General features: G+C 39.6%; 1 protein-coding gene across 2 annotated transcripts in view; it reads left to right on the top strand.

Annotated features, from left to right (window-relative positions):
- The window catches only part of LOC136862862 (melanization protease 1), a 169901-nt gene that overhangs the window by 46032 nt on the left and 100783 nt on the right, over positions 1-23086 (top strand). For both annotated transcript variants that reach the window (XM_067139127.2, XM_067139126.2), the window contains exon 3: positions 2967-3069. In XM_067139127.2, the coding sequence (XP_066995228.2) occupies positions 2967-3069 (103 nt within the window). The remainder of the gene's footprint in view (positions 1-2966; positions 3070-23086) is intronic.

Here is a 23086-nt window from a genome sequence, read left to right as displayed (position 1 = left end):
TTCCGAGGTGACAGGGGATACCATGGATATAAGAGGAAAAATAACAGGCCGTATCAGACCAGGAACCAAGGGAACCGGAGATATTACCCGGAGGGATCTCGTGAAGAGAAGGAGGACCGATACCAGGAATCCAGGCAGTATATTGAGGAACAAAATAAAATAAAGTGGAAGGAGGCAATCCATGATCGAGGCCGCGAAAATAAAGTAACGGGAGCAGAAAGCTGGCAGTTACAACATGCAAGTTAGGAGGGCGGTAACCTGAATCCGAATGCACCGACGTTCAATTCTGAACAATAGCCCGGTGCTAGATGAAATGAACGAGGGGAAGCAGAGGATGAATGAGAAGAAGCAGAGGACGACCAGGAAGAATATGAAGGCAAAGATGATGATGAAGGAGAAGACGGAAGGGAAGAAGAAGTACAGTTGAAACAAACGCCGATTGAAGCAACACCATGTCCGGAGTGTGGGAGAAATTGATAGCGACGTGCAGGAATTTGTTGACATGATCTATCTGATCCAACGGCAAAACGAGGAACTGAGAGCAAGTAATCAAAGGTTGAGGGACGAAAGCAATAGCCGTCGCAGAGGCAAGGAGCCGATTTCAAATCATGAAGAGGATGATGTGGATAGGTCATAAAAAATCTCATGATGCTCACAAGATTTTTGTCTGAGCAAGAGGAAAAATGTACCCGGGTGGTATAGCCCATAATTTAATCATGATTTGATATCAGAAGGAGAATAGTTACACCTATTGAAATGGGAAAAATCAGTTAACAGTATTCAGGTCGAAGGAAGTGTAGAGATGTACAAATCGGCTGTGCGACGAAATGGAGCCGTAAACATTATTCTGTCACAATAGTCGGGGTAGCCAGGACCAACAGGGGGCCCATTAACCTACCGACAGGAAGATTTGGATAACCCAGTGCTTCTCGTACGAGAAGAGAAGGGACAACCAAAGACAAAGGTCTAAGTTACAACATGGCGCTGCCAAGCCTGGGACTCAGAGGGTGAGCGGTTGCAGTATCCCTCCTACACAGTATTTCTCTGATAGCAATGTCCGCTTCCTTAAGCGACACCCGCGCTGCATTTGTTAGATTTTCTCCACCAAGGCCCCATCACGTTCCTAAAGGAGCTCACTCCCCTCAAGCCGTTTGCTCCCCTAGAATGTCAGGATATTTTCGAATATAAAATATCGAAGAGAATATTTATAGCAAAATTTGTTATTAATCTGTGAACAATACATTCTAAAGATTTTAACAGTATACGGAAGATACAAGTAGGTCGATAGCCAATAGCTTCATGTTTGAAGAATGAATTCGCAACTTCTAATCCCTCCTCACTCGTACGAAAGCCCAGTAGAAGCTTCCCATCCCTATTTGCTTCCATGTCTTCCTCATATTTACCCATCACATTCACATACCCTTCAGCTTTATTTTCGATTCTCGCATTGAAATCTCTTAGCACTATTCTACCCTTGCTGATGCCACTCAGTGCTCCATAAATCTTGCCTCTTCATAAAAGGAAAGAAGGAAAAAGGAAGAAAGAAAGAAAGAAAGAAAGAAAGAAAGAAAGAAAGAAAGAAAGGAAGAAAGATAGATAGAAAGAAAGGAAAAAGAAGGGAGAAGGTAGCAGTATTTGCTACAATAATATGAAATAGCTGCTTAATGTAGCATATATTATTAAGAAATTGTTCTGAACACAGAATACCTTGTTATTTCGGACATAGGGGCAAAAGATCCACATGGGTCGACGCCCCGAAGAAATAGCATTTTAACAAAAAAAGTATTCCGGACAGAGATGAACACTGTCCCTTCTAACACAGAAAGTTTGAACTTTCATATCATCCTAACATTTTTCTGACACCTTGGCTGACAGGTCAGCATGAAGCTCTTTGGTTCAGAGTGTCCCGGGTTCTATTCCCGGCTGCAATGGGTATTTTAATCGCACATGATTATTTCCTCTGACTCGGGGACTGGGTGCTTGTGTCTGTCCCAACACCCTCCTCTTCACATTCACACAACACTCCACACAACCATCCATCGCATATGGATGCAATAGTGATTAAATCCCTGCACATCGACTCCACGTCAGGAATGGTATCTGGCCACAAATAGGGCTAAATACACACGTGCGACACAGTACGCACCTGCGGCCCCATCGGGGTGTGAGAAAAAGTGTTAGAAGAAATAGGTATACGAAACTTCGAAAACTATATTCCGAATCCTTTTGAACCTTCTGATGTACATACGAATTATTCTGAGTGTAACAAACTACTACATACAAAAGGCCATGCGAAAAGACAAGTTAATATTAAACTGTTTTAAAATAAATATAAAATATGTTTTTTTTTGCTAGTTGTTTTACGTCGCACCGACACAGATAGGTCTTATGGCGACGATGGGACAGGGAAGGGCTAGGAGTGGGAAGGAAGCGGCCGTGGCCTTAATTAAGGTACAGCCCCAGCATTTGCCTGGTGTGAAAATGGAAAACCACGGAAAACCATTTTCAGGGCTGCCGACAGTGGGGTTCGAACCTACTATCTCCCGAATACTGGATACTGACCGCACTTAAGCGACTTCAGCTATCGAGCTCGGTATATATAAATTTTTTTTTTTTTTTTAGCCACAAATCAACCTTTATAGGAGGTGAAGCAATGAAATAATTAATAAAGTTCATACTGAGGGGGCTGCAACGTATCTTGATTATACTGCATTAAAATCTGTTTAAACACATAATTTTTATAATATCTTTCATTCCAGTAATACAGGGCACAATCTCTATGAAAAAAGGTACAATTTTTATTTTTAATTACTTCCTAAATTCGTTGTTTTTTATTTCGTTGTAAATTATTTAGACTAACATATTGGTGCCCTAAATTCTCTAGGGGTCATTTTTTCCTACAGGATGTATATATTATTATAACGTTTAGTATGAAGACGTACGCGACTGTTATTTTCTTGTTCCAGCTAAGGGGCAGCTTGGCTTCCTCTGCGGCGGTTCCCTTATTAACAAGCGCTACGTACTCACTGCAGCTCACTGTCTGCTTCCAGGATCATCCGGTAACACGCTGTAAGTTCCAGTGGCATTACTATTTTCATCATCCATTCAGTTTGTGGAACTGTTATTAATTTCTAAATGAGAAATATTCGGATTTACTGTATAACAATTCTCTTCTTTAAAATTCCTTTAGTAGCTAACATTAAGGAGTTCCAGTTGAATTTAATTTATAATGTTGGAATTGTTAAGACTTGCGAGAGGATTTAGTTGTCTTAGACTGAGCGGATTGGGTGCGTAGTACGGGCTGAGCAGCTGTACGTTTTCATTCAGTGCTGAAGATGTTTTTTCCGTAGTTTATATTTTCACACCTCTCGGGCTGTACCTTAATTGATGCCACGACTGCTTCCTACCCAGTTCTATCCCTTTCCTGTCCTATGGTCATCGAAAGCCTATTTGACTATGTGTGACGTAAATCCACTGGAAATATATCTTAGGGTCGTTTATATTGTTACGAATAAAACTCCATCTATTTCATTACTCTAATTTATTTCTGGATGACCCAATAAATGCACACACACACACACACACACACACAATTCTAATCAGAAATGAATGGCCACACTTAATAATTACTGTCTAGTTATAAATTGCTCTTCCTTATGGTGCAGCAGGCGGTCCAGTCTGTTGTTCTACCTGGGGACTGGAGACACTTAATCCTTACGTTCACTTCCCCAAGTCCAGTCACCTCATACAGTAGCTGTGTGTAGACCGCTGAATGTGAACACAGGGCTACGGGCCACTCGACACACGACGACTGTTTGTTGGTTCGACTCCGCAGATTGTTCAGTAATTCACACAGTTACATGCAGCGAACAACTAAACACCTTAACAGTATTCAACAGCAGGACGCTACTCACAACAGTGAACATAAACACAGGGCCATTTACAGTATCCTCGCACTCACTACAGCGGGTTTCCTCCTTGGCTCATGGCGATCCTCAGTCCATAGAAATACGCAGGCACTCAGTTCTCTCAGGTAGCACACGTCTTCCGTTCTAACTTCACCAGCCCATCTACTCACTAGTCTCTCCGACACCACAACAACAGCTCCTGGTTCAGACCTCGGTGGGACACTAGCGACGGCCAACACCTCTGTGCCCTCAGCCCAGCCACCGAACTCCAACACACCGAGTCTCACACCGACCCAACTTCGGAGCCCAACTGTCACTGACCATCCGAGGCTAGCCTCCCTTTTTATAGCTCGGGTGATTTGAGCCAGAAATTTCGCGTTGTCACTAGAGGCAGGAAATTCCCGTTGAATCTCCAAGAAACTCACAGGTAAGCCAGCCAACGAGAACAATACACGGAAAGGGCTGCCCCACGCCACAAGCCGGCTGGTAGATCTCAGGTCGTCTGAGTCACCAGCCCCTTCCCGGAAGGACCGAAAGGGACTACCACGGGACTGGCACGTAACATTATCCACCTTCAAGTACAGGGTGTCCCCATAAACACTGACAAGGTTTAGTATGTTGTGCGGGATGGCGGACTGGTCGTTTTTCAGGAATGAACCCCTATCCGGAAATGCACGTTTAGGAGACGTACCCCACATCATTCCACGTTCGTGGCCATTGAGAGACGACTAGGATTAGCCGAAAAGCTCCACGTAGGTACTTTCTGCCTGAGGTGTGTCCGTTGTACAGTAAAGTAGTAGCAGTTTGTATTTGTTACTTGCGAATACGTACTATACCCATTCTATTGTTTGTCCTTTGTTAGGTGCCAAAACGTAATGCGGGTCGTCCACGCTCGGCTAGAAAACTGCAGTTTGAGGAGGACGTGATGACAGTGTTCGAAGAGGACCCATCCATCTACACTCGGCAAGTGGCACTGGCGCTGCATACTGACAGTGCCGTGTGGCGTGTTGTCAATGAACAGCAGATTCATTCATGCCACCTGCAGAAAGTCCAGACATTACGGGAGTAGGACTACCTACGACGAGTACAGTTGCCGCAGTGCTATTTACAACAATGCATACTCCAGCCACAATTCCCGAGTTTGGGGCTATTCTTAGATGAATGCACTTTTACTAGAGACGGCGTATTGAACGTGCACAACATGCATGTTTGGGTGGACGAAGATCCACGTGCACAGGTGATTCGAAATCACTAACACAGGCTCGGTATTAACATCTGTGCTGCGATAATTGTTGACCTTATCATTAGCCCTTACCAAGTGACAGGACAGATCTACCTCACATTTATTAGAGATGTTTGCCTACCCTGTTGGGTGAAGTGCCACTAAATGTTCGGCAGGTAATGTGGCTGCTACATGACGGAGCTCCAGCACATTTAGATGTAAATGTGCAGAATCACCTCAAACTCGCATATCCAAATCTATGGATTGGTAGAGCTGTACCGGTCCCATGGCCAGCACGGTCACCAGATTTGATACCTCTCGACTACTTTCTGTGGGGGTAGTATGAAGAGTATGGTGTATGGCACTCCTGTAACGTCAGCGGATGATCTTATTGCTCGAGTCCACGGAGCGATTGAAATTCTTCAAAGACAACCGCGCGTATTGGGTCATGTGCGTGAGGTTCACCACCACCGATGTACGCTCTGCATTGACGTAGAAGGTACACAGTTCGAAACCATTTGTAATGAGCTCGATGTGCTACTCATATTGGGTTTATTGATGACATGTGGAACGCACACCCATCTCACATTTCGATGCACTGCAGCGTTCAAGCTGTGCGTTTCCGGATATGAGTTCCTTCTTCAAAACCGATCAGTTTGCCTTCTTTGGGACATCCTGTATATTTGTATACCCCGTACATTGAATAAATTTCTGTCTTATGCTAAACTGAACGCAATGTAATTATAAAACAAGATAATGACATCGGAAGGATGATTAAAGCACGCTCACGTTTTTTCCGTATGATAGAGACAACCTTGCGGTATTTACACTCCAACAGAACGAAGTGAATTTTTGACGGGACGTGATGACAACGCTAATGCAGACTATCTTATGGTTCAGTAATGGAGGAAGATATACTTTACTGTGTTCAGTGACGTTACAAAACATACTTCGGTAATGCCGAGATTGTTTCCTTTTCGTTTATTTGTGTTTTGATCATGTGATATAATTTACATTCATAAAAAATATATCGGTGCGTAATGCTTACAGTAACGGTAAATATGTACATCTTAATGCACATATACTACTCTGTACAATTTACGTTGCCATATTGCGTAATGAGGTATGAGTGTGATATGCCGAAGTTCGATATCATTAACACATTAATCATAAAAGAATTAGGTTCAGAAATTAGTTTTTATTATCAGTGAAGTGCTCCATAATTTCTGTTGTGTGCAATAGTTATGTACATTCTTCTACAACTATAGCCAAGCAATGGCTTTATGCTGTAAGTAAATACGTTCTAGAAATGTACAAAATGTTTCTCAATTTTTCTAGAAATCATGTTAATGTGACTTGAATGACTTTAGCATAAGATCATATAGTTTATTTGATTAATTAATAATGTACTTATAAAGAATTAAAAGTTAGTGCTCTTGGACTCCTCTTACACTTTACCACATATAATATTCGAAATATTTTAGGTATAATTTGAAATATAATGTTAATTATCTAGAAACCATAAAATAGCATATGTTGTAACAGGAGTAAACAATAACTAATTGATTGAATATTACTTTTCTAATACATGAAATACTTAAGTTGATATTACCGTATCTAAAAGCACGCTTAAAATAAAACATGAATGTTTCTATTTATTCTCTCTAGTCAGTCGGAGCCTTTATGTCATCTTAAATAGGAATAACGATAAATGGTAGAAACAGATATGAAATTGAAAGGATACATTGTAAAAATCTTTAGCTGTTTCCCTATCAGACAATCGACCTGTGTGTATCATTTCATCTCTCTACAAACCCTTGGAACGGATAATCCATCGGCAACTAACCGAGTATCTTAACAAATATACCTTGTTTGACTATTTACAGCCAGGCTTTAAAAAAGGGCACACCTCTGTTGAGAGCTACAGATGACATTAGATACGCAATGAGTGAACAAAAGGTCACATTATTTACTCTTCTTGATCTTAGTAGTGCACTTGACACTGTAACCATAGACATATGGCTGGCCCAATTGAAATCCCTTCATCCAAATCAGACTGCTTTACAAATCTTTAGCCCTTACCTCATACACCGCAGACAACGAATCGTTTTAAAGAATAAGACTTCTCAGGGGGTAATGAAACACAGGAGTAAACCAAGGTTCTGAACTTGGACAATGGCTTTTTTATTTTGTACATAAACGACATCTGTCTGTCTGTTAGGTCATCAGCCCAGAGGCTGGTTGGATCCTCAAATAGCACCGGTTATAAGGAAACACCAAAAACCAATGGCAGCACAAAAATAAGGCGTACTAGGCAAGATGAGGAGTGAGGTAGTTCGCCATTGCTTTCCTCACTGGGTCAGAAAGTACTATTGCAGCACGACTGACCCTATGACCAGCACCTTTCATAACATTCAGATACACTAGTCATGCTCTGAATGTCATTACTCAGCACTACCCATACCCCAGCAACTTTCATATTGTCACAGCCATGGATAATGACTGGGACTTCGGTGGAAGCTACACTTTACTCAGGCCTGTGCCAAGAGATGGATGCAAAAGTACTGTATCCATCAGGAAATGACAGCAGGCAACATAAACGACATAGCATTTCGATTTAAATACTGCAATTATCATATGCTGATGACCTCCAAATATGTTATCTCACAAAACTGGAAGATATTCGTATAGCAACATAGAATGAATGCTGACTTACAAAATATATCATCATATGCTTGTGACAATTCTATATTGATAAATATTTACATTATATTTTTTAACTTTTTACTTCCCTATGATTGCGTCAACTGTTTCTCCAGAGCACCACTGCCGAACTCTACTATGTTAATTTTAGGCATTGGTGCTGACTTTTCATCTATAAACCTATATGTTCAACCATCACTTTTGTACAACTATTTCCCATACTTAATTTTTGTAATTGTATTAATAATATGTATTAATTTGTACTGTCAACTACTAACCAGTTACCTGATTTTTTACCTTGAGGTGATATTTTGACTGATGATGCCCTCAATGAAGGGCGAAACATGTCTCAAGTGGAATAAATAATAAATTCCTAATTTATAAAATTTATATGTATTGAATAGGTGGAAAAAACTAACCTTTTAGCATCCTACATTCAGTATCTTCAATACGGATAGCAATGATTTTTATGACTTTACATATTTGTCGTTATCCGGCTGTCCTCAGTTATAATCCATTTTCGATTACTTTCAACTTTCTTAACTGTATTATTTCTTCCTTAATTACGCCGTATGTACGCGAGTGCTACAAACTACTGGATGTATTTCCACCAAGACTCATATTTAGAATACACCTGTCCTTGACAGGTTTTAGGGCAAATATTGTTTCTAAATCCCTGAACTGACTGAGGGTTTATACGAAACCGAAACAGTGGTTTTGCACTTCCATAAAATATACACAACCAAACTTAATGGAAATCTACCTACCTTGGTAGAAATTAATTTCTAAACCTTTTTTCTCATGTGCATCATTTCGATACGAGGATTAATAAGGGAGATATCATTAACGGACCGTTTTTCTGTACATGTCCCATCGGACTTGACTCACGAGCGGGTGCATGTAAAGCGCATTCCTTACAACTTGAAAACTACTGAAGACTACTGAAGGTAGGTTTTAAACGTAAATAACATTTCATGTTCCGGAATGGACTGGCGGTTTATAGGGAACACAAATGGTGATTTTACTCTTCCACAGTATATACAGAACAAGACCAACCTGACTGGAAATCGACCAAACGTGATGGAATTCCACCTCTAAACCTTTTTTTTCATATGCATTTTTTCGTCAGGAGGATTAATAAGGGAGAAATCATGAATGGTCACTTTTGCAGGTGAAGTCCAGCGGACACAGCCCAAAAGGTGTTTTACATGGAGCAGATTCCTCATCTATATAAATCAAATCCTAACGACTGTGTGCCTCTACACTGACTATTTTGGCGAAATTTCCGTACAGCTTTCCGTTTAAGGGGTAATAATGACCATCTCCATAATTTTTGGTTTAGTTTCCTGAAAGTCCTAATTTTTACCCGCCTCGCGCAAAATCCAGATTGCGGCATAATCTGCCAGAAGAAAAAGAAGATAATTTAAATTTGACAAAATTATACGCTTTAGCCTGTAACGAACGGAAAACTACCAAGATCATTACATTTTTCGAAATATGCAGGCAATTTTAATGATGGTGCAAACCTTCGGAAATTCCTATCACATAACGGATTGCACAATCTCCGTTCAATTTGGAATGATCCACAACCTTAGTCTTATGACTTTTTGCCGTATCTGTATCCCTTTTACGTTTGATTTTTCTCTATTAATCGATGTTAAGTCAATTTGGAATTTTCACACGCATAATTCATACTTTCAATTACTTATATGAAATACAGAATCATCAAACTCTTCACGAAAATTGGCCCACCCAGTAGCCATATGTGAGCCAAATGCTATGTATGTAGCTGTCACATAATTATCCGAAAAGTAATGTAATGTGAGATAATCTTACAAACCCTTTACCCTGTTCCACGTTTCTAACTCAATCTGATCCATAGGACCAGCCATTTAGGCCACTAAATCCGGCGTGTCTTATGGTATAATCCTTTGTCGATATGACGTACGTTTAGTAGCAGTTAATCTGTAAATGAAGGTCTTCAATATTTTAAACACGCATATACTTTCGTATGTCGATCTATATATATTCACAGATGTCGATTTTTAGCGATCGAGAAAGGGTGTGTCTGCTATTGTAATCAGTACTCCCCACACCGACTTTGACTGGCAGTAGGAAAGGGTTCCTTCTCCAACTCCTGTGTAACTGTCATTAGTAAGGAAGGCCTACAATTTTAATGAATAGTTCCCTTCTGGATTTGACTTGCAGAAGGCAAGTGAGCATGCAGTTTTGTTTAAAACTCCCCTACCCGATTGTGTTTGGCAGTAGGCAAGGGTGCCCGCCATTATAAAGAAATGCCCTCATCTAAAATGTGACTGGCATTAGGCATAGTGGCCTGCTGTTTTGATGGAAACTCACCAACTTGGTGTAACTGGCAGTAAGCTGGCTGGCAGTAGGAAAATGGGCCTGGCATTATAATGGTAACTGCACAACTCAATTTCGAGTGATAGTAGGGTAATTGCCTACCATTATAATAGAAACTCCTCAACTGTAATCTGTCTGGAAGTAGGAAAGGGGGGCTGCCATTTTAACGAAAACTCCCCAAATCGATTCTGTCCGCGTAGTAGGCAATGGGGCCTGCAATGATAATGTAAACTTCCCAACTCGATTGTGAATGGCAGTACGCAAGTGAGCCTGCCGTTATATCACAAATCCGTAACAAACACTTTACATTTGAAACAACGTACGGGGACCTCCCCATGCTCTTTCTCGGATAACGCTAAGAGACATGCAATTTTAAAACAATTTTATTTACTGCATGTACACTGTTTACTTCGATATTCGAATACAATGTAGAATACCGTAGCGAAGCACGGGTACATTCGCTAGTTTAATTTAAACTCAATTTTAATTAGTTTGACAAAAGATATGTATATATTGGTATGAATATTATGCAGCATTTAAATTTATATTACAAATTAGTTTCTTTTAAAATATTTAATATTCTCCATAATTTTTCTGCACAATAATTTGGTTATGTGTACGAGAGGACCATGAGTCCTAACTTCGCCACTACTAAAGACAAATAAATAAAATTTAGGGTACATTTAATTTATAATATTGATTCCGTTCACACATCATTCACACGTACATTCACGCATGTGCATGTACTCTGGATGAGTTTATGGCAGGCTATTTACAATTGTTGGCCGAAGACGGGTTCTTAACATCTGTTGGTGGCATGTTCCATATGCTCAAAACAGTGACAAGCTTGGAAGCTTGGGACGATAACCTTAAATGTTAGTCCCCTGCAGATATTTGTCCGATGTAGTGCAATTTCGAGCAACGAGCTGAAACAAGCTTTAATTTCATGAAATTATTAATGAAATCTATAATTGCCTGTTCACAGCATGCTACTAGTAACCCAGCACCTTTTTCATAAGCTTTTATCTTCTTGTAAATGTTTAACCATCTTTTGAATTATGCTGTTACATGAGCGTTTTATCAGAGCTGGAAGGCATATAAAATGTAAGAGTTCTGTACACGTTGTAGTGTTGCTGCTTGTTGAGAGATTAAGTAAATAAGTACGATCCCACGTTTGTCAAAGTTTGGTAATAAATGTGTTCGTATCGGGATTAATTTAAGACCCAGCGAGAAAACATTCTCGTGACGCTTTAGTAGATAAAAGTTGGATGAAACTTTCTGCTGACATTAGTTAGCCAAGATGTTCTTTCGAAGGTGTAGTCTCATTTATGGTAACAAGAAGGTTAGTTGTTGTCATGCAGGTGCAGTATCACTACGCCTGACTCCTGGGCTTGCCATCGTAGTGGCTTTTGGTTCAGATGGCCCCGGGTTAGATTCCCGGTTGGGTCGCAGGTTTTAACCTTGAATGGTTAATTCCCGTGGCTCGGAGACTAGATATTTATGCTGTCTTCAATGTTCTAGCAACTCACAGAATAGAATACTCGCATTTCCTAATTCTGGATCACCTGAAACTGGAGAGAGAGTATTCATTTTTGCAATTAATTTATTCGATACATGCATTAAACTGTCCTTCTTACAATTATTTGAATATTACTACGTTCATTATTATACTTAATAATGTTATTTCTTTTAAGACTCACTAACGACTTTTAAGGTTTTCGGAGCGCCTTCCAATACCACCGGACAGAGCCAGGATCGAACCTGACACGTTGGGGTTAGAAAGCCAGAGCCTCAACCGTGTGAGCCACACAGCCCGGCAATTATTATATTTAAACGTAATAATGTTTACATTCGTTCCAAATTATCATCCTTCATTTATTTTCTACTTACTTTCATTTTGTCCTAGATGTAATAAAATGCTAAATATTCAAGGACAAACATGTATGTTACACTTCATAATTTTCGTTATTGCTTATTGTATTTTTCTTATTTCCTGTTGCCACATACTTTTTTAAATACAAAAATATTGTAATATTGTTTCCGCTGAAATCCATTCCTTGTGTAATAATTTAAGTATTGTATATAATTATTTCTCAATTTCGATTTTTATTTTATATTCACTCTGAGTGAATCATTGTCTCTAAATACTCTCAATAGAGACGTCTTTTCCATTATTACGCCACAAAATGAACACCGAATTTAGTCATGTTTCTCTTTTGGACCCTCACTTTAATATAAACTCCATTATCGTCCACCATACCTCTTGTTCCTCTGTTTGGGAGGCTTTATTTCATTATCGATATGTTTTGGATAATTTTTCAGAATTGTGATAATGTTCCCTTAGTCTAACCTTCTGCCATTTTCAATAGCTCAGCTTCACTCTAATCGTCACTTTCTTGCGGAATTTCGTATCTTTGTTCTGGATCTCTTGAAACCAATGATCTTACACTCCTATTCTGTCAAGCATCCTTTTAACGTTGATTAGCCAATAATCATCATTTAAATGTTTCATCTAGTTTTGGTAGCTTTCTTAATCTTCTTTACCAGTATTTTATTATTTTTATAGTTTCTCTCATCGGTTGGTTGGTAGGTGCACCCAGCTCATTTGCCTGCCGTAGTTTCTCTCATCTGTTGGCCGGTAGGTGCACCCAGCTCATTTGCCTGCCGTAGTTTCTCTCATCTGTTGGCCAGTAGGTGCACCCAGCTCATTTGCCTGCCGTAGTTTCTCTCATCTGTTGGCCGGTAGGTGCACCCCAGCTGATTTGCCTGCCGTAGTTTCTCTCATCTGTTGGCCGGTAGGTGCACCCCAGCTGATTTGCCTGCCGTAGTTTCTCTCATCTGTTGGCCGGTAGGTGCACCCAGCTCATTTGCCTGCCGTAGTTTCCCTCATCTGTTGGCCGGTAGGTGCACCCAGCTCATTTGCCTGCCGTAGTTTCTCTCATCTGTTGGCCGGTAGGTGCACCCAGGTGATTTGCCTGCCGTAGTTTCTCTCATCTGTTGGCCGGTAGGTGCACCCAGCTCATTTGCCTGCCGTAGTTTCTCTCATCTGTTGGCCGGTAGGTGCACCCAGCTCATTTGCCTGCCGTAGTTTCTCTCATCTGTTGGCCGGTAGGTGCACCCAGCTCATTTGCCTGCCGTAGTTTCTCTCATCTGTTGGCCGGTAGGTGCACCCAGCTCATTTTCCTGCCGTAGTTTCTCTCATCTGTTGGCCGGTAGGTGCACCCAGCTCATTTTCCTGCCGTAGTTTCTCTCATCTGTTGGCCGGTAGGTGCACCCAGCTCATTTGCCTGCCGTAGTTTCTCTCATCTGTTGGCCGGTAGGTGCACCCCAGCTCATTTGCCTGCCGTAGTTTCTCTCATCTGTTGGCCGGTAGGTGCACCCAGCTCATTTGCCTGCCGTAGTTTCTCTCATCTGTTGGCCGGTAGGTGCACCCAGCTCAGTTGCCTGCCGTAGTTTCTCTCATCTGTTGGCCGGTAGGTGCACCCAGCTCATTTGCCTGCCGTAGTTTCTCTCATCTGTTGGCCGGTAGGTGCACCCAGCTCATTTGCCTGCCGTAGTTTCTCTCATCTGTTGGCCGGTAGGTGCACCCAGCTCATTTGCCTGCCGTAGTTTCTCTCATCTGTTGGCCGGTAGGTGCACCCAGCTCATTTGCCTGCCGTAGTTTCTCTCATCTGTTGGCCGGTAGGTGCACCCAGCTCATTTGCCTGCCGTAGTTTCTCTCATCTGTTGGCCGGTAGGTGCACCCAGCTCATTTGCCTGCCGTAGTTTCTCTCATCTGTTGGCCGGTAGGTGCACCCAGCTCATTTGCCTGCCGTAGTTTCTCTCATCTGTTGGCCGGTAGGTGCACCCAGCTCATTTGCCTGCCGTTGATTCATCACTCCCCGCTCCGCGGCATAGCAACAAGGACAGTCCTTCGCTCACTTCATCCATGCATGACATGAGATGACAATTAAAATTAAGAAAATAAGAATTAAGAAAATTATTGATTAATAATTAAGAAAATAAGCTGGTACCTTATGACAGGAGATGTTGGAAAGGTTCTCTTCGTGAATGCACACATTTCTGGCATCGTCTTGGGAAACTCCGATTCACACGCATAAGTTCGTCTTCCGTAATTGAAGCTATTTCTTTCAGTTCGTCCAACGTGTGAGGGTTTCTTGCATACACTTTTTTTTAAGCCCCCCGTAAATAAAAGTCACAAAATCTGGGGACTGTGACGGCCTAAAGTCCGTACTACTAACACGGTCTTCAAAAATGTCCTCGATTAAGTTTAATGTACGCGCGGGGGCAGAGTCTTGCTGAGAATATGCATTTCGACGGTCAGTGTCAGTCAGTTCGTCAAAAAATGGTTTGAATTGAATATATTATCACTGTATCCTTGTGCATTAATTGTGCCCTGAAGAAAAGATAATTCGGTATCCATTCACTGCGCATCATACTCCGATCCGTTCGTCATGTACAGAAATTTCGTATATGCGATGAGGTTTTCTGTACTCCAGTATCTGTTTTTTCTACGTCGAAACACACCCGTGTAAATGGCACCATGCTTCGTCAGGGAAAAGTATTTAGCGTGGATCAATTATTTCATCATGAACGTTTCGCAACATCCAATTACAAAAACGTACCCGCTTATCATGACCAGGTGGATGCAGATCGTGTACTACAGTTACTTTGTAAGGATTCAATTTTAACATTTTCGTAGCCCACCATGCTGAGCTCTTCGAACCCCGGCGTCTTGTCCAAGTCGTCTTACGGATTTTGTAGGCGTATGTTCTAATCTTTCCGCGATTTCATTTAGTATTTCCTCGTTAAATACACGCTTTTAAACACTTCGCTTCTAATCGAGTAAAGAACCAGTTTCTCTCAATTTATTCAGGAGTTTCCACACTGTCTCTCTATGTGGAGGACGTACACCTGAAAACTGTGTTACAAATCGCCAAACGTCTTCCCTGCAAGACTCCGTTTTCACATAATTATCGTACATAAATACCCTTTCCTCTACCGTGTACACATGTGGAGGCATTGTGAGAATTATACCCAATAGTAACACTTCACAAATCGAGAAAGGTTGGAGCGACAGATCAACACTTAATAATACACGTTCTAAGCACGGACCAGAACTGCGAAGTGCGGGCATTCCCGTGCTGTCGCTGCGCTGTGTAACGGGAAGTGATGAGTCAACGGGAGGCACATAAGCTGGGCGTTCCTGCTGTCCAACCTATGGAAGAAACTCACTATATATCTGCTTGTATACGTATATCTTCACATAGTCTTCTATCTCCGCTGTTCGCTGTACGTTCTGGTAGACACATTATTACTCGTACTTTGCAGAATTTATTACTTAAGACGTCTAATTATTTTCTATCTACTTCAATAGCCATTATTTCTGCCCTGTACAATGCTATTGGTATCAAAGGCGCATTTAAAATGTGTTTATATAGCTTGCATTCAGTATTCAGCATATTCCTCTCCAAACGCATTGTGATTAATAAAGCGACCATCCCTTTCACTTTAGCACATCTTATTTGTTCATTCCACATCCCATTCAATTTTTATGTAATTCCTAAATATTCTATTTCATTGACTAGCCTACTTCTACTATAGTTCTACACGTTCTAACCACCACCTTTCTTTCTTCTTTGTTTATTTATACATACCATTACTTTTGTTTTCTTTATATGCCTATTAATTTTTAAATTCCATTTTCAGCTGTTTTCATGAGACTGCTTTGCATACCGGCTGATGTTAGAGAGAACTGAACGATGTCGTCTGCGAAAACCACGCCAGGAATTCCTTTATTGTTCAAACATTGGCTTGTACTATCCCTCCCTTGATTATCCAATACATCGTACATCATTTATAATATAGGTGATAATTTACATCTCTGCTTACGTACGATATTTGAATGGATATCTCCTACCGTTGAAATCTCCCTTTAATTTAATCGTGCATAGCACTCCTGCATACATTTCCTCCATGACCATAATCATTTTATTTGACTTCCCTATTCTAGCCAGCTTCAATGACAGCCGGTCTGCTCACAGAATCAGAAGGTTTCTTCAGGTCTATAGCTGTAATATAAAATTTACCACCTGCTTTCTTCATATCTTTATCTATTAATGATTTTTATTTTCATACCTATGGTTCTCATTCCTTTCCTGAATCCTGAGTGGTGCACTGAGAGTATAGAGTAATCTTCCACCCAATTAATTATTATTTTTGTAAAAATCCCGGTATGAATCTTTCTAAGTGTGTTCAAAAAGGTAATGCCGTATCATTACGTATTTGACCTTTCACCCTTCCTTTCTTATACTGGACATACTATTCCTTCTTGACAAAATCTTGGGAATTTTCTACCATCAAGAACGTTGCTAAATATTTTAGTTATCAGTCCTAAAATCTGACTACTATTACCTAGCTATTTCCAGAATTCATAATTAATTCCACCAATAACACCTGATTTATCCACCTGTCCTTCTTTCAACGTGTCTACAGGAATAATTCATCAGCAGTTATTGGATCTTGTAGTACAAACAGAGTGTTCTCCATGTGTACTAGTCATAGTTTTGTTCATTTTCAGTGTATCTTCACCCCATAGCAACCCCGTGAAATGCGCTATCCACTCCTCCTGGCTTATGCTTGTTTGTTTACTACTTTCGTTTTCTTTACAAATTATGTTTTTATTCTGTTCCATACTTTCTTAGGTTCGTTTCCTTTACAATACATATTTAATAATTATACAACTTTGGCTGCCAGTCCTTTCTATTTTCACTCATTACATCTTAAAACTCCTTCCTCTTTCTGCAGAAATCTGTCCTTAGATCCTGACATCCCTCATTTCTGTACGTTTTTATTACCCTTACCACTTCAATTTTCATTTCCTTACACTCATCATTATAATGTAAGTTTGTAAATTTTCCCTTCTCATTTTTACAACCGTTCTTCTGCCAGCTATTGATATTGATCTGTCAGCCATTCTTATTGCTTCATCTATGTACATATTTTCTATCATATTCACAATACCGAACTTCAAAATTTCGAAATATTTCCCCATATAATAATCCCTAAATTTGTCTCTTCGTTCCCGTCTCTATCCACAACTTAGCATTCCATGATAATCTTATTACTCTATGAAACCATTTTATCCCTGCTTTCCCACTATATTTCACTCTTTCTGGGCTAATTTAATCTATTCCGTCTGTTTTATGAAAATGGAATTTATTTACTATCTTTTCCACTTCCCTTAACATAATCTTACTAATATAATTGTCGTCCTCCCTATTACCTCTGTTGTTCGCCACAAGACAGGAAAAATATATATTGTCCTCACAAGTGAGTATTGGATCTGAAATGCCCCGTGATTTTTCTATTCGTGGGATATCAGAAGGTTAATCCCTCGGAAACGTTCGATCCGTACGACACTATTAATGTACAGTAATTATTTAATTCAATCAATCTCTTATTATTGAACAGAAACCGACTCGTACAATTATTAACAATTAGTGAAATTCAATTCAGAGTAGTGACTACAAGAAAATGCTTTTCTGATACTATTAATAAATATACTCACACATTTTTGGGATACTTCAGCTTGTTTAGTTGCAAACAGGTGGCTGATCTGTGGTACCGTTGATGTATTTGAAACCTCCCTCCCTCATATTTTCGCCAGATAAAGTTCCCGTCCTTTGCACCAGTTTTGAAAATGGATAAAAGCAGTTAAAATAATTATTTTATCGGTCGATTTTAGCATAACTCAAAAAACATTGCGCGAAGTTAATCATATTAAGTTTTTCAGTATGCTATGTTTTTGATTCCTCTTTATTGTAGTCTACTTTTTGTATTTTTATGTTTTTATTTCTTTGAGACTTATATCACGATCGTGCATTAATGTTTACGACCTTTCCACGGATGCATAAATGTACAGACAGAAAGTGTAGATTTGTCAGCGGCAAGAGGATAGCACGCCATGTAAAGCTGGCTGCATGGGCCAAGAACCATCTCGTACACATTGCAAGAGCAGTAAATGAAATTATTTAACAGCGAATAATAATTTTAGTCATATATGTATATCATATACAAACTCGTAATTTGCTCGTAAATGAGAGATGAAAATCAACACGTCTCGACGTATTTGCCGTTACAGAGTAGATTCTTACATTGTCTTTGGCTGGTTTCGTGTGCACTGCTTTGTGATACCCACTAGTGACAGTTACAGCAGCCTCCGTTTCCACATTTATGTCAGTCAATAAAATCTGACGGGCCATGTATTGGTTATATAATGGACACGTTGTTGGTCGAAGGGTAACGTAACCCATTTTATCAAAATATACACATTTGATATAAGAAAGGCTGTGTACCCAAAATAGAATCATTCCTGATATTAAGTGTGGTATGACCATGCTTCACATACATAACGTACACAACAGACTGGTTGAGGGCGTGTTCTAAAAGCTTATTTTCATCATTTCTCTGGCATTCAACATGTCTTAAACTATACAAAAGCTTTCATGATATAAAGGATTCGAAATTACATTTAAAGTAAGTTACATTTGAAACATTTCAAAACAAAGACGCCCATTTTCAAAATATCAACGTAAAACAATTTCAACTCCGTCATGGTAGTCTATTCAGGTTAACACATGTCTAAAATATGTGTCGATCTTCATAAAAACATTCTTAATCTTTTACACGTGGTACTCGAACAAACAAACTTATTTACTGAACCCTGTAAGGTCCTTCGAAGGATACCTACCTTCCTTACCTATCAGCAAATCCGCATTAGATCCTTCTCTTGTGTTGTCGATGGGCCCTTCGTCACTTGCTTAGGTAAGGGTCGGGTTTCAGTAATTTCAAACTAATGTCTAATCGAGTAGAAATAAATGGACGTTTTTCGACCATATGCGATAAAGTCGAAGAAACTTGTGCCATTACACCACATTAAATCAATGAACTCAGTCTTGTCCGTAAAATTACTATTATAAATACAATAACGACGATGAGAGACGCTGGCTTTGGAGACGTTAACGCAATTGCCTGAGGAGCATCCTTACTAGAAACCGCCGTCTTAATTTAAAAATGAAATAAAGAAAGTATGGGGATCCCTAAGATCGGTTTCCATGTGAGACTGCTTGTACTACCATAATGATTCGCAATGATCCAGCCCCCGTAACAAAAGCTCTGGACTCTTGGTATAATTAAGTCAGTCGAATCGGTATGTGCCACACAGTGGTTGTACGGCATGGACCCTTAATTGAATCGACGTGACCTGCCACTATGTTATGGACCGAGATCTAACTTTGTGATTTACGTTAAAGTCATTGTGGGTGATGACCGCAAAAATTATGCTATAACAGCAGATGGCCCTAATCTAAGTCACTGTGGTTGATGACCCCATGTCTATCCAAATTCCTAAGCTGAAGGCTGAACACAATTAAGTTACAGTAGTTAATGACCAGGGTTTCCACATTAATAAATCCACAGCTCATATGATGCTCAACAAATCAAAAAAATCAAAATAACAATAACAACAACAAACGCAAAGTCCCTTGCCATCGGAATGTCCCCTTAATCGTTACGTTAATAACCCACCAAATTAAACTAGGATTTCCAGAATATATTTTCAAGTTAGTCATTTGGTTTTAAGCTAATTCTCAAAATACGGTTTCACTTGAGTTAATAAATTAATAAATGAAGTAATCTCATAATCCTAACTAACAACATATTTTATCTATCCTGGACGAAGTGGTTTCTTTAATCTCCCTAACTGTTAATAACATTTTTGTTATCACTCGGATCTGTTTGCAAGAAATATTCCTTTGACGAAAAATATTGATCTGCTATTGTTTATGTTCAAATTTTTCTTCAGCTGGAAAGTGATATACATAGTCATAACTACCAGTACGATTTATTTATTTCATGACGTCACTCAACAAGTTTAAATTTTAACACTAATAATTATTAAGAAACTAGCTTGGATAATCCTATTCTTAAATCCTATAGTCTGCATAAACATACACACAACGCAAAATAGAACAATCCATGTCAAATCGCTTATAACGCCTACCGTTATCCCTTGGACTAAATTTCGTCACCTCGTTCGATATGATTTCAGTTCGATGAGACTGAAGTGTCCTAATGCACCTCACCCAGCTTTGGGTGGATGGACAACTGCACCGCATGTGCTCCACAAGCGTGGTCTCATATCACATGAACCTACATGCGTGCCTTGGAAACCAACAACAACACAACACAATCATCCATCATGAACTTTATGGACTGACAGCTATCGTGACATTCAAATAAAATAATCGCAAAACTTTAGAAAATCCTCGATAAGACGAAACTACATCATTACAAATTTTCAAATTTTGACATCCCTGAAAAGTGTTATTTCCAACATAACATACATTGTGTCAATTCCGTTGCTTCCATAACGAATCCCAAGTCTCTACTAAACGACTCTCTCCTAAAATAATGAAATCTAATTCCAAACATTTACTACAAATCTCAGTCACAGTTTCTTTCCTACAACAAACTGGCTCGACCGCCCAACAGCTGGCTTAATAACGGAAACACGACCCTTCCTCGCTAACTCTTAAAAAAGACACATACGTTATCTTGTCCTGTATCAAATGAAAACCTCGCTTCGCTGATAATTCGCATGATATACGATTCATGACCAATATAGGCTATGCGAAGAGATTTAATTCAAAATGTCACTTGAAATATTCTTATCCTTCACGGTCCTACGGTTTCGCGTGGAATACTAACTATGGAATGACCCTATTGTCATATAATTCAATTACACAAAATAAATCCTCTGGTTCCCTACAATGAAAATCCCGGCATAAAGTCGCTTCAACACTACAAAATTTCAACAACTTGATCTACATTCCTTTCCATCTTTGCAAGACTTGCACCACTTGCTACCACAAATTCTCTACACAACAATAATATGGAATATCTCTATTATGTGAACCGCTATTGTTGTTACATAAAACACTCTGTGACAAACTAAACATCTCTCCTCGCATATCTGAGATTGACAACACAATATTTCCAAAACCAAAGCTCACAACTTGACTTAAAAATGTTACCGTTATTTTCCTCTCATCAATTCTACACAGATTTTAACAGATCTTTTGGAATAGCACTTCCCTTTCATAAATCACACACCGGTCTCGCCTCATAACTTCCCCTGACAAAATTTACAGCACCGAACACGTGACGGCGTGCCTCCCGCAACAGCTGACATTCCATCATTATCGCACACTCGCTCTAAATGGTAAACCACGGATTACGCTTATAGGAATTTCATCTTTACACTGAACAGAATCTTATGATAAATTCATGTCTCTACTTTGATAAATAAACAATATATAAAATAAACGTACGCAAATGATACTCTGCTCTAAACATTATATTCGTTTTACAGCGATCTACTACTGTACATTTCATACGCTAGTTTCGCGACTTTCCGATTATCCAAGAAATATAAACAATTGCCTTTCGTCGTATTCCTCTGACATTTTTACGAAATAAAAGTGTGACCAAAATGCGTCACAGATACACAAATAAAATGGTGACATCATGAAATAAATAAAATGCGGTTTAGGAGAAGGTAGTTTACATACCTGAAGTCGGACGTGGTTTCAAATCTTAACAGGCCCACCAGCCTCTCTCGTTCTTTATCTAGCCATCTCGGCAGATAGTGGCTTTATAAATCATATTCTTCCCGTCTTTATATTTGACATCATTCACCTGAAAATAATGACATAAACAAAAATGCCCTTCACACGTTCTCTTCCTCACGAACGGGACACGTTCATCAAATCACCGATCCCCATACGTAATAAATTCAAACAATAATATTTCTAATTTAACTGCAGAACATCGGCATTATAATGACCTTCTGTTTCCTTAATGTGAATTTACGCGACGGTTCCCTATGGGAATACCGTTTATTTGACTGATAATCTCTCTCCATTTGCAGATGACTTTAGATAGCCACATTTGGCCAAAACTGCCTTCCCTTCTGGGGACTTAGCCTCCACAATCGATTTTTAATGTTAGTCTGAATAACGTGCACTCACCTCAAGTTCACTGAAAACAATGCGAGATTGCAAATGGCACGGCACTCTTTTATAGAATTTTCTCCCACTTCCATGCCATCTGCATTTACCGCCAAAACTTTGCCGACACTTTTTCCACCCCACAGAAATGCAATTATGGCTGATTACGACATAACGCATAGTTGCTTAGCTTAGTAGCGGTTTTGATGATACACATATAGAGTTTCTCTTAAACAACAGAGTCGTTAAATTAACCCATAAGCTAGGCACTATATTTTGGTATATGTAACGGAATTTAAACGAACAGGCGCGTCTTTCGACAATTTTCCTTTTGGAGCTATTTAGCGGTCTAATGTCTTTAACCATTAACAACCAAATTGTTTCACTTACAATTTCCTGGCGTTTACTACGGTTTTCCATAGCCAATTCGTCTTAAAATGTACTTTTACCAAAAAAAAAAGTTCCGTCAAATCACTTCTTATCCTGCACATTCTACACGTTTGGGTGACGTAAGTTCGGTAGCGTGAGAATGAGAATCACCAGCTGTTCTCCACGTGCCATCTCGTCAGAGATACAAAATGCAGCTAGGGCTCCTCATGACTTGTAATTTATATGGGGCTTAATGTAATGAATTTAGGATTCTGGCTCCTTATGACTCAAAGATCAAGGGTTCAATACATACATGCAAGCCAGGAGTTCTCTGAGGTCTGTATATGACATGAAAAGGTTTCTTAATCGGACAAAATGATCATTTTATAAGGTATAGACAAAACATACGTTTTATTCATAGAAAATTCAGTCAACGTCGATAAGCCCAG

This window comes from Anabrus simplex, chromosome 2 (genome assembly GCF_040414725.1).
Source record: "Anabrus simplex isolate iqAnaSimp1 chromosome 2, ASM4041472v1, whole genome shotgun sequence".
NCBI lineage: Eukaryota > Metazoa > Arthropoda > Insecta > Orthoptera > Tettigoniidae > Anabrus > Anabrus simplex.
The sequence above is the reverse complement of the archived record's forward strand: the minus strand, read 5'-3'. Positions and strand labels throughout refer to the sequence as shown.